Source organism: Seriola dumerili, unplaced genomic scaffold (genome assembly GCF_002260705.1).
Source record: "Seriola dumerili isolate Sdu_G_001 unplaced genomic scaffold, Sdu_1.0 BDQW01000468.1, whole genome shotgun sequence".
NCBI lineage: Eukaryota > Metazoa > Chordata > Actinopteri > Carangiformes > Carangidae > Seriola > Seriola dumerili.
Window position 1 is genome coordinate 5715068 of NW_019174723.1, and position 17051 is coordinate 5732118.

The 17051-nt window shown below is 40.4% G+C and overlaps 1 protein-coding gene across 1 annotated transcript in view; it reads right to left on the reverse strand.

Annotated features, from left to right (window-relative positions):
• LOC111235075 (nucleolar protein 4-like) overlaps positions 1 to 14901 on the reverse strand; it is a 154909-nt gene extending 140008 nt beyond the window's left edge. Inside the window, exon 1 of the mRNA XM_022763387.1 lies at positions 14464 to 14901. Coding sequence (XP_022619108.1) covers positions 14464 to 14901 — 438 coding nt within the window. The remainder of the gene's footprint in view (positions 1 to 14463) is intronic.
• Between the last annotated feature and the right edge of the window lie 2150 nt (positions 14902 to 17051).

Genomic DNA, 17051 nt, shown 5'->3' on the forward strand with positions numbered 1-17051 from the left:
GTTTTTATAATTTACCTTCCAGGGAGAAGGTGAATAAATCTGTTATTTGTGTTTTTATGAAATCACTTCTTATTAAAATCCTGTTGACAATCTAATTAAAACTCAACTTTTTCTTTTTATTCCAGCTCTCACATAAATAACAAAAAAAACCTGCAACACTAAAGTTTTAAAAGTGACAGAACAAAGTGAAAGCATGCATTTAGAAATGTCAAAGTTTATTACTTTTAATTAGTTGAGGCTACACAACAAGTGACTGAGTTCATCACTTTAAACATAAAGGAGCTCAGACTCTATTTACAGTGCTTAGACTGAGCTGTATTTACTGCTATATCGTTGAAGGCATGGCAACCGTCTAAATTCAGCCTCAGCAATTATGACTTTGAGCACGATCTGTAGAAGTAATCACGTTCTGTTTTTTTTTCCTATCCAACCAATTAAAAGAGAAAACTTTTTATCTTTTGAAAACATTTCATACTTTGTTCGCTGGAGTTTGACAAAGAGAGACAAAGGTGTGAGCAAGTGTCACAGACTGATGTCTAAATCACAATGTCACAGCACCTCAGATGTAACGTGATAAACTCGATTTTATCACGTTAATCAACTTTAATTTGCTTGAGATGGTGAAAATGAGTGACGGCAACCACTTAATCGTCAGATGTCAGTTTGTGCAAAACAAGTATAAGTGTGAGTGTGTGTGTGTGTGTATGTGTCCCAGACAGTTATTTCACACGACTTAACCAACCTGATTTTATGATTTTCTCTCACTCATGACAATTTCAGTGACACTCCATGGAACGATGGGAAGCAGATATGGTGGAGCTACAAAGCTAATATCAACAACATACTACCAACAAGACATACCAAGAACAAACAAGACCCTCACTGATGCAAAAATCACTTCCAACATGTTTATCATCATCAGCAAAAGCCCCATTCAATCATATTAACACTACAGGAGGAGGTGAGAAAGAAAATATTCACTGTGTTCCTCTGTAATGAAGTTACAGGATATAGCTCTCTGCAGGACTAGTCAAAAGAGAATACCAGCAAAGTACATTACAACAACACATTTGATGAGCTCTAACTCTCCCTTTCAGATTAGCAAAAACATTTTTTAACAGTATTTCAACTCCAGGAGGACTAGTGAAAAAAACAATAGGTAATTGCAGCTGCCATTATCAATATGGTGGGGGTGAAAAATTACCCACATACAGATTAAGATCATTGACTGATAACCGACCAGCACAGATGATGTTAAAATCATCATCTACCCTAGAGAAATAAATCCAGTCCAAATGGGGCTGAAAACAGACAACAAACGTTAAGAGGATTAAGGAGAAATTTAATCTTACATTAGATACAAAAACATTTAATACACACTCAACACCAATTCTGAATTATCTCAGTTTTGATGTGATGTTTCAGGAATGTTCTTGTAGCCCAACAATTAGGATGCATAACATAAAAACACAACATCCCTGGATTAATTCCATGTGGGCACCTTTGACACATTTATGTTTCAGGTGAGTTTCACGCTATAGAGACGTGAGCTCTCTTGGTAAAAATACACTCGCCAAGCAGGGAAAGGAGCTGCAGTGAGACACGACATGCCAGACATGCACCCAGTGGACACACACACTGGCTAACGTCGTCTCCGGATGCTGCGAAGCAGAAGGAGCGCCGCACATCTGGATCCTGTGTGCATGGCTGTTTACACCAGATACACAACCATTTCACCATAGCACAAAACAGTGATGTTTAATATATTAGTGAAGTGACACTTTAATTGAGTTTGAAGCTTCGTCTTATCCCAATTAAATGACCCCCACACACACACCCATTACCCACCCACACACTCTCTCTCTGGAACATAATTACACCACCAGTCAACAACACACAGCTGCTAAGCAAGAGATTTAGCTGACCACAAACACACACACACCACACACACACACACACACACACACACACACACATCCAGACACACATCCAGACACACTCCTGTCTGTGAGCAGCAACACACTCTCAAACAGTAGGGGTTTGCCTCCATTGTACTCCCAGACATCTGACACTTGCACTGATCCGCCAAACAAAGGCAACAACTCAGCGAAAGTATGTGTGTGTGTGTGTGTGTGTGTGTGTGTGTGTGTGTGTGTGTGTGTGTGTAGGGGCTGTGGTCTCAAATATGTTTACACACAACCCTGATTACATACACAGAGTAGTGCTAACAAATCAACAGCAGGCACTTTCAAAGAATCTACTGCTATTGACACAGAGAGGGAATCCTCATATCTGAGTACTGGATGTCACTGGGGCAGCAAGTCTGTATCTACTGTAGTTAATTATCTTTCCTGCCAGCTCATGACGAGTGCTTAGGGCAGAATCATGAGGCTAAGAAACACGGTGACACAAATTTCAAATCTCAACAACAAGAACTGTGTGAGAAAGACAGTCCAAGAAATGCTTATAGTCACAGAAAATCCATCCAGTATGTGTGTGTCTATGATCTGCCTCTACAGCTCCAAACCTGTGTGCAGCTATAAACCAGCGTGATGATGTAAATTAGCTACATTAGCTCTCCCCTTATCGTTTATACATTAATGCGTCTGTCAATTAGCCTACATATATTTTTAGAAAACCACAGCTGAAGTACGGCTGCAACAAATGATGATTGACATTTTCAATTAATCTGCTGAATATTTCCTCTATTAGTAAGTTATTCAGTTGGTCAGTAAAATGTAAAAAAAAAATAGTAAAATCACAAGGTGACATCTTCAGATTGTTTGTTTTGCACAATCAACGCTCCAAAACCCAAAGTCACTTACTACTTCAGTTACTACAACATGAAACACGAATCGTTTCAGCTCTAAGCCTCTCTCCTGCTGCAATCAGCTCCTGTTTGAGTGATTTTATTGTTTAATTTTCTGTTTAACTAAAGTTTCTTATATGGGTTGTTGACAGACAAATACATGAAATATTATCCAGAGATTTAATCATCAATAATAATCAATAAAACACCAAAAGACAACTTCTTGTTCACCCATTGTGTTTCATTGTTTGAAGTGGCCTGAGGGCTGGATCAACCCTGTCTCCTTGAGATGAAGCTTCTATAAAGCTAATATGTTTTGAAGGAAACACAAATGGGACTGGATTATGTTTCTTATTAAGGTAATGAGGATAAGTTATTAATTTTCAGTATCTGGCATGTCACAAATATGTTGATACTGGATGTATCAGTAAAATGTTCGGACAATGTGTTTGTTTTCTGCTAAAACATCTGCTCTTGCAGAACAACATCCACCTGTGGTGACTCCAGCTTTATTAAACTGTTTTATGGTTCTGTTAAGACTCTCACAGCTCTTGGTTAAGGTTAGAGAAAGATCCTGATCTGGTTTAACACAGAAAAATTCACACCAACTTTGGACAAAACATGTTTACTTACATTTAACTAAAACCACTAGGGCTGGGTTGAAAAAATCCATCCTCGAATTAAATCGATCTTCATTTGAATAATCCGATAGAAAGTTCATTAATGTTACTGCTTTGTGTCCATTTGTAATGTAAACATTAATGTTTTTAATAATGCACCAGGTTAGAAAAACAATTTACAGTATTAGTTCTCTGAGAATCGGATTCATTTCCAAGAAAAACTGATATTGTAACTGATCTATATATATAATATCAATATCGAATCAAATCAAATCAGGAATCGAACAAAAAATTTTAAAAAACACCAAAAAAAAAAAGAGCTTCAACTGAGCAGCTTTTCTAGTCAAACTCTAGGTTGAGACCAAAACGCAAGTCACAAGTAGGTTAACAAAGAATCACTAAAATTACCCAGCAGACTCTGGTGTTTCAAGTTACTAGTCGCCATTTTGCCAAAACCTCCGCTGTCAGTGAGGCAGCTCCGAGTTTTCCAGATTTTTATGTCTCTATTGTTTCCCAGCAGAGTGGCCGCTGATTCACCCAGGATCTGGCCCTCACATAACCTCTGGCATAGACGAACAGTTACTTACTCACACACACCCACACACACACACACTGGCTTATGACAGGTTAGGGTCAAAGGGAGGGTAGGACACACACACAGAGCCACACACACACCAGAGTCCAACCAATTCCTGTCAATTTAAGGGTTTTTATAATGACAGAATAAGGGGCTCTTTGAGATAGCAGAGATCACCGAGACCTGATAGAAGGGGCCACCCCAATTAAGCTGCTGCTGCTCCAACAGACACCCACACACCATCAAACCCCCAGATGCACAGGACAGCACTCTTATCGAGAGTGTGTGTGTGGGGGGGGTTTGTGTGTGAGTAAGCAGGGAGGCCATTGGTCCGTCCTTCCTCCTCCTCTCATGATTCTACACGAGTGAAATTGTTTCTGTTGCTTCTAACAGAGGACGCACACGCATACGCACACGCATACGCGCACGCACGCACGCATGCTCTCACACACACACACACACACACACACACACACACAGGTTTCATTCATCCATCTGTTTACCTAAACATACCATTTCCCATCCCACTACAGCGCTGATAACAGCTCAGACAAGCCTGGTTTATTGGAGTCATTTCCATGTCAACACTGTTCTGTATACCAGGTCTGATTCTCCCTGGAAGACACAGGAGCCCTCATCTGTGCATATCACAGTTTACATTTCAGCCATTTGGGTACTGTTCTCATGCAGCTAAGTTAATCATGAGGCCAGCAGGGAAAAACATTCAGCAGCAATTTCTGGGTCTTTAAAATAATGACCAAGTTGCTGTGACAGTAGAGTCACAGGAAAAAAAAACACAGGTGTAATCTATGTGAAAAGTGTTGCCACTGTTTACTGAATACAATAAAGCCAAAGTCACACAAAAGAGATAAATTAAGCTAAAAAAGATAATGTTGAGGAAGATTTGTCACCTACCAGTGGGTTTCAATTCAGAGTTGTAGTACCTGCAGCTAACCTGTGTTGTGTGTTCCTACAAAGGCAAATGACTGTTAGTCAATTTCTCTATAGCATCCAAAAAGTGTTGTACTAGACCAATATAACAGTTTAAGCTGTGCTATAATATTAGAGCTAACGAGCATCTTTATGTGCTTATCTTTTACATGGATCATCACCTCGACTGTGAAAACACTAGGGACAGTTGTTGGAAATAAGCCCAGAACTTTATTGTTTTATCTCTCACAAAGTCTGATGTGTTATATTTTTTACAACAAACAAAGACTGGTGAGGTTATAGCTTTATCTTCAGTATTTTATTGTGACAGTGCATATTTAACAGCCCTTTACAGGGCTGTGTTTCAAAACAAGTCAGCTGGAGATGGCGTTATCAACGTACTCATGGAGCTAATGTTAGCTAGTTGGCTGGGGCTGACACAGACTGATAGCTACAGCTGTCATTACAAACAGCAAAACTGATGGTTGCCAGGAAGAAATGAGAAGCCTGCTTCTGTCCACATGTATCTGAAATAAAGGACCAATTGTTTCAAAAATTTAGTTAGACTTTTGACCTGCAAATATTCCACCATTGTTATAATAAAGTACATATGTGCAGTACGTACCTGTCAATGCAAAACCTGACAGGTAGTTAAGTGATTAAGAAAGCATGGGGCAGGGGGTCACTTAGTTGTGTTACAGGTGGGAGGCCAGTGAGGGATCATGTCACTGTCCCACTTCAACAGTGCAATCGGACAATCTTTGTCATTCATTTGTGTGTTTGGCTCAAAAATGAGAAATATTAGCCTTCATGATTTAGATGTATGACCAGTTGGCCGCCCACAACAACATCATAAAGTTAAAAAATCCAATGTGTGGGCAGAGGATTTTTGTTTGATATGGCGTCTGATTCGACACTTCACTTTCACTTCCATATTCACTCCGACATCCTGTTCATGTTAACTGTTTCCTCTGTCAGAGTCAGTATTGACTGGTGTATCCGTTATAGTTAAAGTAAGTTGACCAATAACAACCTGTACAATCTGTGTCAGTGTCCTCAATGCTTGTTGTCATTTTTGATGGACATTTTTGTGTTGCTATGTCTCTGATGATGTCGCTGTTCCTAAATTTGCCTATACAGCTCTGATGGTTTAGTTATATCTCCAGCCAGGGAAATAGCTGTTGATGAGCAAAACATGTTCGATGTGATTCAAAGGACTAGAACCAGAAAAGGCAATTTTGTGGTGAACTTTTTAAAACAAGAGTAGAGGCCAAATGGTAGATCAAATCAACAAAAGACAGCAATACACCAACGATCCATGAAGCAACTGATTGACTGTTTGTACATAAGGCTCTGGTTCACCCTGACCAACCCTACTTTAACTGCAGCTCTGGCTGAGGCCAGTGAAGAGAGGGGGAAGCAGTCATCACATGTAGTTGACACCAGTGTCTAGATACCACCTATTATTAGTCCCAACAAACCACTCAGTGTTTCCCTCTCTTACTGGAGCCTAAGACTCTGTTTGCACCACGGAAACCGTGTAAGTTCACTGCTCACTAGATCCTACACAGACTTTTATGAAGCTTATTGATGTGCCAAATTTAAATTTCTACTTTACTATCACTATAATTACTATAACAGCTGAGACCATCACTGCAAAGTTATCTGTTCAGAGCAGTTCCTCCTGAGTCACTGTGTCAGACTTGGTGTTTGCATTACACAACAAAACTAGTGTTAATTATTGTTTTCCTCGGGAGACCAAGATCAGAAAAGGCTGCAGACTGATGAGAGGAAAGAAGACAAGTAGAACAGTATATGGGACATGTGGAGAACCTGAACGCAAAAATGTATTAGTGGGTTGTAAACTGGACTATTTCATTCTTAATAACACAATGGAACAGAGGTCATTAATGAGTAAAGATGCCCCACTTCCACTAGATAAGATTATGTTTACTTTGACAATGTCCTTATTCAGATCAGGGTGAAATAAAAGGTTGTTTACATGGTGATTTCTCTGTAAAAGTATTGTCTTCATTTGGTTCATATGAATACAATCCACTGCACTCCAAATTACAGCAACATGTAAACACAATTACTTACAACAGCATGAGACAGAGGGTAGAGATCAGCTTGAATATGGTCCTTTAAGTTAATTTGTCATTATTCCACAGCATCTCTAACAATATTTACAGAGGTTATGTAACAGTTAACCAGCTGCACTCCGCTGTTGTCTACAGACTGTCCAAAAAATGACAAATGCTGCTGGGCCATAAAGAGGAACATCAAAAGACCCAGGATTTTGTTGTGTTTTGGAAATCCTGTCGTAGAGTTCTGATAAAAATGCTCAAGCCAAGCCAAGGGAAGGTTATCGTTAAGATTTTAACAATACTATGACTCTAACTGATACTGCTTATTGATCCGGTATTTTACGGTACTCTAAACGGTTCTTTATGTAACTTTTCAAGAGAAATAAAGAAACAAATTATGGACAGAATGAACATTACTTTATTTACTTATATGAACTATAGATCAATTAATATTCTTGAGAAGTGACTGCAACAACATAATTTTGAACAAATCACTAATCGTTATTTTTAATCATTAAAAGCTCCCATATAGTATAAAGGTGGCTGTCCATGTGTTCTTTGATTATAAAGCAGGTTCTGCAAGTTCTATATTAATACTGTGAAAGTATCAAAGCGCCCAGTCCACAGAGAAATGCACACAGTCTGTATTCAAAAACTGAGCCTTAAAAAAGCTGTTGAGACTTCTGTAACTTTGTGATGTCACAACTAAGCAGTCACCACTCCGCCACTCTGCCATGCCCCAAGCCACGCCCACCCAAACCCACCATCCAACCTTGCAGGATTTGGTTTTATATTTTTATTTAATCACTAAAAATCTAAGAGCCTCTCTTCTGATTGGCTCACTGACCTGTTGTTACTAGAACTCCAGAGAGAATCCTGAGAGAGGAGATGTAAAACTATGTTGAGATGGTTTTTGGTTCTTAAAACCACAAATATATCTTCTTATGGATCAACACTTCAAATAAAACACAGGAGAAGTTAAAATATGAGACCTTTAAAACATGTTCATATAATCTAGTTGACTCGATGTGTGGGCTCTATGCTGCTAGCATACAGATTAACCAGGGTTTTTCCTGCATAGAGAATTGGGAGGTGGCCGCCTCCGTCAAGTTTCGTGCCGCCTCCGCCTCTCGACAAAATTCTAGTACTTGTTTTCTCTGTACTCGGTTGATAGTTAACTGCAATTGCGGCTGTACGCCACTATGGCAATGTAGTGGCACTGTATCATAATCCACAATTTTTTTTTTTTCCAGTACCAGCAAGACAGTTTTTTACTACAGTGTATATTCCACATGAAATCAAACGATGTTTCTGATCAGACATCAATACTCTATTATTAATCATTGACAACCAAAACCATGATTTAACATTGATTATACAGATAAATTAAAAATTAGTTCAGAACAGACACACACACACACGCACGCACGCACGCACGCACGCACGCACGCACGCACGCACGCACGCACGCACGCACGCACGCACACACACACACACACACACACACACACACACAATCTCTAATGGCTGTCTTTTACATCATCAGGGGCTCTGCTTCTACCTCAGGATAAGTTTCTGTTCCAGGTCTCAAACCAAACTCCCACCAGCCAGAGGGGCGCTACACTACTAATCAAGCTAATTAAAAAGTGCCCTCTGAATTAAATGAAGGATAGTTTTCCCACCAGGGGTCAGTTGAGTGAACCTGTATTAGATATTCTCTTTTTTAATAACTTAAACTTTCTGTTAGTGCAAAAGGACATAACCACAACATAACCGCAATTTTTTAAAGGTCTGTTTGTAGATAGTTTTTCTGATAGAACCAATTATCCTCATTTGGGTTGTCCTATTCCCTCTGTGCTGCAGGCCTCGTCACTGTTAACTCTCTTGTTCTGTGAAGGACTTAAAAACAGACAGACATATTCAACCTCTGTGACACATGGTGTTGCCAGCTGCTTCTTTGCACCTGCCTGGGATGAGCTTCACTTGGAGGAAATAACTCACAGGATGTACATCTGCTGTGCAGGTGACCCAAACAACAGGAGTTACCAGAGTAGTGACATGAATGGGAAAAAAGGCCACTGATATTATATCAGTTACTCTTCAGAAACAAACACATAGTTCAGTAACTAATGATTAATTCTTTATTAATGATTAATTTGCTGATTACTTTCTTAATTAATCAGTTAATTGTTTAGTCTATAAAATGTCAGAAAATCGCATAAAATAAACAATTTCTTAAAGCTCAAGGTGAAATAATTTTGTTTGTCAGATCAGTCCAAACCTCATAGATGTTCAGTTTACTACAACATCAGACAAAGAAAAGCAGCAAATCTCCACAATTAAGGAGCTGGAACAAGCTCAAGCACAACAAAAAAATGTATCTTTTCTTTCAACAGGGCTTTTATATTATGCTTTAAAGTTGTTGTGTGTCCTTGTTTGAACAGATGACAGTAGACTCAACAGGAAACTCTTGGACAAATTACACAACAGCCATTTATTTTAAAAAACAAGCTCAAAAGTTTTCCTGAGGTTTGGCTAAAATCACAGATATGGCTTTGAGGAAGACCAGACCCCTCAGCTAATAATAGCTCACTGTAAACCAGCCAGAGCAAGTGTTACACAATCAGATGACCAGTGTGTGTCTGACTAATCAGATGCTTCGACAAAACATCACACCACTAGTTTCTCCTTTCATTTTAACTCTTGACAACGAGGAAAAGTTTATCATTGGAATATATGGGTTAAGAGGTTGTGTATGAAACAGAGCAGGAGTAATGAATGCAGACACTGAGGAAGAAATTAGCAGCAGATCTGTCACTTTAACTTATTAATGTTCCCTGTCAGTCTTTTGATTAGTCCCATCAATTCTGATTACTTGAAAGCTGTTAAGTGTCTCACATGTGTGTATTACTGAGTTCTGGCTGCAGAGTCAAACCTAAGAGCCCCCAGGAGACTGACATTTCCTATATGTTGCGCACTCAACCCTTTGTTTTCAGTTCTTTCGTCCATACAACGTGCCACACATCAGAGATCAGCTGACCAACACACATATAATTGACATGTACACACATGTGATGATCTGTGTATCAGTGTCACTGTAAACACTGTCACTGTCTGATCAGCTGTTGCTGCAGTCAGGTCACACCCCTCTCAGCACGACGCAGACAGAAAGAAAGCAGGATGCTGATTTGAACCATAAACACAACATTAAGATCCTGTGTGGATCAACACATCCAGGCCTGTGTTTCTCACCTCACTCAAAAGGTAGGATATAGAGACAAACTGGAGACTGAACAACAAATGACAACAAATAATATATCTTATTCCTCTGTGCCACAGAGTTCAATTATTGTATATAAGTCAAATATACATCAATGAGCCACAGCCACACTAGTTTATTTTCGACTCAGTCCCACATAAACCCTCCTACTGTTGTAAATACTCACTAGCGTATTGAGTATTGTTTTTGTATTTACAATTGTTTTTTCACCCTGAGCACCAACCAGAGAAAGCTTGTTGCCACTCAAGCTGACAGCTGAAGAACAAGGTAGATGTGTGTGCATGACACAATCTGTCAGAGACAACAATACAATGAATATCATCACCTCGTCCCTTACAACTCATACTGTGATACAAATGGACACCCTCACTGAGCCTTTTTTTAAAATGAGACCATATGTATGTGATTTTTTACGGTTCGACCTTTTTGTACATCATAGGATCCAACGGGTTTGGGACAGAGTGCCACAGAATGTGTAAGGAAGTCGTAAAGTGCTGAGAGAAATCTTTTGATGGGATTTGTCAACATTAAGAAAACTACAAAACATCACCAGCCTTATCCTTTGTTTTGCTCAAATGCACATCAGCAGTGGGTTAGGGGAGAGCAGATACTGTAATTCAATCACCCCCACACACATGTATTAAGGGATGAATGAATAAAGCTTGAAGTAGCAAAGTTATTGTCATAAGAATTAAAATCTATTCCACAGGTCTTTCTATAATTTTGAGATGAAAATTAAGAATCTGAATGGAAGAGAACAACGTGATGAATAAGTGTAATAGTGGAAAAACTTGACAAACATCAATGTGTGTATCAAAATTTGTAAACTTCTGAATCTGGAAAAAAAGAAAATACATATAGAAGAGCTGATGATGTGCCTGGGTTTTCATATACTTTGGTCTATTTACACAGTAGCTCCACGATTCATCACGCACTCACAATCTGACATGCCCCAAACTCATACAGTCTCACAGAGATTTTATTGGACCCAACTTGCACAGTATAACATGCAATAAACTTCTGCGATAGGTGCACTGCCTAAAGGCACCTTAAACCGTCCAGGTACACTCAGAAATAAAACACACACAGACACTCAGTGAGCTCAAGAGAACACAGGAGGGATCTCTCTCTCTCTCTCTCTCTCCCAGTCTAAACACAATCCTCAGATACTAAACAGACTCAACAGACCTGCTGCTGCCAAGACTGAGGGTGAGACACAGGGGGGGGGGGAGTTTAGTCAAGATAAACTCTGCAAGAGGATTCCCAGTCTTCTGCGATACTCCTGATGTTAATCTGAATATGAAATGATATGGGACAGAGTGAAATTAGCCGCGCGGTAACCATGCCAACCATCCTATCAAGCCCCTTCTCGTCTCCACAGCAATCCTACATTACAACAACCTGTCTGTGTAGCCATTTGAACAAACGCCTCAGTCTGCAGATACAGAAATCGTTCAGATGAAGATCTGCACAGGGGCAGAGACTGAACAGCAAAATCTGTTTGAGATTACAGACAATTTGGGTTTAAAGTACAAACAAGCTGGACTGATCCATTTATAAATGTAGCAGTGTTTTTGTTTCACAGAGAGACGCTCCTTTTTCCCCGTTTAATTCATACCTTTGTGTCGTCCCACTGCACTGCACTATCAACAAGTGCTCTCTGTTTTGAGAATACCACCATCATGTAGGCCAGGGCTGCTCCGAGCTACTCATTCAATCAATCAAAAAAAATCAAGAGTAAGAAATGAACGATTTGAATCCCTCCCTACAACATCCTTTGGACAACACACACATTACCAGCCGATACATTGCAAATACCGGTGGTTCTGCTTAGAAACACAGCTAAAGTCATGACATGGGAACAGACCTGCAGACTACTGACCACACAAACCACATATATGGGCTTTTTCAGAGCAAACTAAACCACTGAGCAACAGGTACACTGTTTGAGTTGTGTCGTTAGAAAACTCCCCAACTTTGTCTGTACCTTGAAACAAAAGGATATACATCAAATAATATTTAGGATTACTCATTGATCGGTGCAGAAAATGAAAAGAAACTGATTATGAAAAAGCCAAATCTGGATGAAACGATTGATGATGGGACATTTCACAACAACCAAATCTGAGGCTACAACTAATGATTTTTTTTTTCATATCATTATGGATTCATTTCTTAATTATCAATGGGTATCATTCAGTCTATAAAATGTCCATCACATGTTCACAGAGCCCAATTTGCCATCTTCAAATGGCTTGTTTTGTCCAACCATCAGTTTACAATGACATCAAAAAGAGAAAAGCAAATATTCATGTTTGAGAAGCTAGAACCAGAAAATGTTTCACATATTTTGCTTGAAAAGACTTCATATGATGACTTGCACAATAAATTGATCATCAAAATAGTTGCGTCTGTTTTTGAGATGGTTTTGACTCTAACAACAACAACAAACAACAATGTGCTTCACTTTCCTGCAAACACTTATTTGGTAAGATTATGAGCCACTTTCTGTTTCATTACAGGCGCTAACTGATGCTACCAACTGGCAATCAAGCTTTAATCAAGCTCAATAACCATTTTATAGTAAGAAACCATTTACACTTCCACCCATACAAACAGTATTGTGTTTGTAATTACCTGAACTAAAATCTAAACTAAATTCTGTTGATTGAATTAGCTTCTACAGCTGCAGGATGTTGAAGTTCTTTTGCACTTCTTCTCAACAGTGCAACACAACTGAGTTTACCTGTGGGTTATGCATGTTTGGCTGCCTGCAATGTATCAAAGCACAAACACACACACACACACACACACACACACACACACACACACACACACACACACACACACACACACACACACCTTCCCTTTCCTCTCTCTCACTTTCTCAAAAGCACCTTTCATAAGATTTTCTCACCAAGAGAACAAAACAAAAACAAATCTCAAAATCCCACCTTTTCTCAAGTCAGATCAAGTCAACAACTGGACCTGAACTGATAAAAAGCTTAATTATTATTAGAATACTAAAGGAGCAGAGGAGAACGAATGTGCATTACACTGTCAAGAAAAGAAGGAAGCACACTTGTAAAGGACTTGTATCTCTGTGCGATGTAACATCCCATCCATCCCTGTTAATGCATTGTTTTACCAATGTCAAGATATGTCTAGACTCTCAGTTACACTAGTAAATCAGCTTTAACTTAAGTCAAAGCAAGAGTGGTGGGTTAAACTCCAGGTCAAAGTTCATTACTTGACTGACAGGAGGACAAAAGTAAAAGTGAGATGGATAAACTGCACAACACTACTACCTTGCATTTTCAAATCGAGTGATTAATTCTGGAAAATCCTGTGAATTAATCGACTGACAGAAGCTTTAATTAATCCCAGCACTACTAAATCAAACTGGACTAACTCCACATACAAAAACAGCTTTGATGCACTGCAGTACTACTAGGTCCTCATGACTTCAAAATGTCACTGCCATTTTTATTTTCATAATTGTCATAACAGAAACATAATTTTAGTCATTTGTAGATATTTATAGAGTCACAGGTCACAGTCTGTTAAATGCCTGTAGTCGTTTCCTTGTCTTGGTTTCATGTAATTATAAACAGATCATTGTGGGTTTGTAGTTTTTGCCAAACAAATTGATTTTTGAGGACTCTGGTGACCTTTAATAGGCACCTGTATTTTTTTAGATAAATTAATTCATCCCCTTCTTTTACCATCATTAACAAAGGCAAGTATAACTCTTGTCAGTAAATGTTTGTGAGCAGTATTGCATTATATTGTCTGTTATTCAAGAGGCTGCTAAAATAAAGGGTTTTAAAAAAGACAGTGCAAAACCACTAACAGGCTCGGCTCTGTAATGGAACAGGTGTTTGCTGTAGCCATGGCACTGAGCCCGGGAAAGTTATGTTGTACAGCTTCAGGCTACAACACACACACACACACACACACACACACACACACACACGCACACACACACCTTATTTCTTTAGGCAAATAAGGGTAGCCCAATAGCACCCATGAAAACGGGACACACATGCACGCACACATGCGCGCGTGCACACACACGCACACGCACACGCACACACACACACACACACACACACACACACACACACACGCACCATAGTGAAAGAGGAAGATGCACTAACCGTCGCCTTGATGGGGACGTACAGCACCGGTCTGTCCGACGAGCCGTTCTTGCCGTCCTGCAGGGTCCCAATCTGGAAGCCCTTGGACTTGACCCAGAATTTAAATTTGGCGTTGATATGGTTGTTGCTTTTCTCGTGCAGGAACACCCCGTTGCTGTTCTCCTCGTCCCCCTGGAGCAGGGTCTGGAGGATTTTGTTGTATTTGCGCCGGGTCACGGTCTTGGTCTTCCCGGAGTCCCCGTACGTCCGCAGGCACCAGTCCTGAAATTCTCCGAACATCTCCGCCCCTCCGGCCGCCGCTGCCGCCGCCTCGGACGCAGGAACCCCGCTGCCGTAGCTGCTGGGACTCCGGCTCCTCTGCTGGTTCTGGTGCTGGTGGTTGGCGGTGGTGGAGGTAGTCACCATGTCCGCCACATTGCTGGCTTTTCTCGTTGTCATGATAAAACGAGATACACTTTGTTTAAACAAGAGAGTCCCCTGAAAAGACCCACTTCGGGTCCGTCGGTTCGTTTCGGTTGGGCTAGCGAACGTCGTCGAAACCACAGGACCAACGGCGGCTCTGTCTTTTAACCAGAGGCGAAATCAGTGCAAACCTATAAATTTGGTGATAAATCTCACAAAATCTTTAAATTTTCTCCGAACCTCTGATATAATGAGTCCAAACCTTTAAATTACCTCCATTCCTCAAGAAAAAAAAACAACCTCGCTACAAAGTCCCATTCGTTTTTTTAAATTAACGTCTCAAAATTAGCCGTTTGGATCCCACCTCCTCCTTCCTCCCCTCAGCTATTACGCACCAATGGATAGATGCGAAGAGACCGAAAGAGGAAAAGAACAAGCGCTCACTATGATGCCGAAATTTAACTCCAAACCAGTCCGTTTGAATGTAATTTCGGCAGGAACAATAAAGACACAAGAACGGACCGGGAGGCACGAAGGGAGGGAAGGAGGGGAGTGAACCGTCCGGACGGGCGGTGCAGATTGGAGCGGTGTGTCCTCCTCAGACACACCTGTTAGCAGCGTGGGTCGGTCGGCCTGTCCCGTGGGGGATGTCGGTCACCGCCTCCCTTCTTCTACCACCTCCTCCTCCTTCTCTGAGGGAGAAAAGACAGAAGGGAGATGCAAAGCTGGCTCTTTTCACCTATTTTCCTTTAAAACAAGCTATGAGCGATATTAAAAGGCGGTTTTCTCCTGGTTCGTCTGCCGGGTCTCCATCACCGCTGAACCGAGGGAGCGCACGGTTCACTGGAGGAAACGACACGTTGTGAAATTAGCGGATTGATTTGCCTATTAACCGCCTTTTCTTATTGATAAACAGTCAGAGTAGCCGCACTATAATGTTCTTCTGTTTGCCACCTTTCCTCTGTCTTCCTCCTTCGGGCTGATGGGAGACAACCGGACACCTGTTTGAATCCTGTTTGTCTTTCCTCCTCTGGCACCCTCAAAGCGCAACGCTACGCCTCATTTCCTCTCTCCTCAAACAAACGATCAGGTCCAACGCTGGTGACAATACGATATCGCTGCCCAAGCAGCAGCAGCAACTGTAATCCTAAATACATTAAAAAAAAATACACTGCTGCGACACACGACCAGTCCAGGCTGTGAAGAGGCAACGGGACATACACGCTGCAGCTCCAGTTTAAAAAGCAGGAAGTGTCCGGAAAAGACCAAAACGCGCCGCTACACTGCTGCTGCCAGATGTCAAAAGGGGGTGTAACAGGCTGACGTGAGGATATGACCCAAAGTGTTGAGAAAACTATTTGATCTTACAGGAAAAAATAAAAACAAACATTAACATTAAAGAAGTTTGCCATATAAAAACGACTGGCTGGCCTGCAGAAAGTCTAATCTATTATTTATCACATTTTCCAGAATAATATCTGATCAGTCTCTGTTCCACTTTAGGTGGCCTGAACCTGGTGCAACACAGGCAGTGATAACAGCTGATGAATAAGAACAAATTATATATGAAGATGGATATTTAGAATGAAAACAGATTAGGACATTTTCTTCTTTGTTAAGATGGGAAATCAATGATCAATAATACATTTTGGGAAGACACAGCGACCTTTTAATGTGCATTTTCATAGTTGCCATGTATGTATTTTTTATTTCAAACTGTATTTTAGTCTGTTCTGCCTTTCTTTCCCTCTTTATTTTATCTGTTGTGTTTATCTAATATCTGCATTGGAGTTCCTGGTGCCACTTGTCTGTTATCTGTTTGAAAAGTCATTTAATAAAGTTTGGGAGAAAAAAAGTCAGCACTCACCTTGAATCCCTATTGTTAAAGGCCACAAACCTGCTATTATCTTCAAATATATCAAATATACCACTCAATGAGACTCAACTACAATAAAGATGTGTTCACAGATCTCTCCAAAGGTTGACCAGACAACGGCAGCTGATTCAGAGACCTCACTAAAGAGGATCACATACATCCAGTTCTCATATCTTTGCACCGGCTTCCTGTATGTGACAGGAGTGATTTTGACATACTGCTATTGGTTCATAAAGCACTGTGGGTTTCAGGTCCAGAATACGTTTCTGATCTGCTGTTAAGAACAATCGAGACCGCTCATAGTCCAGAC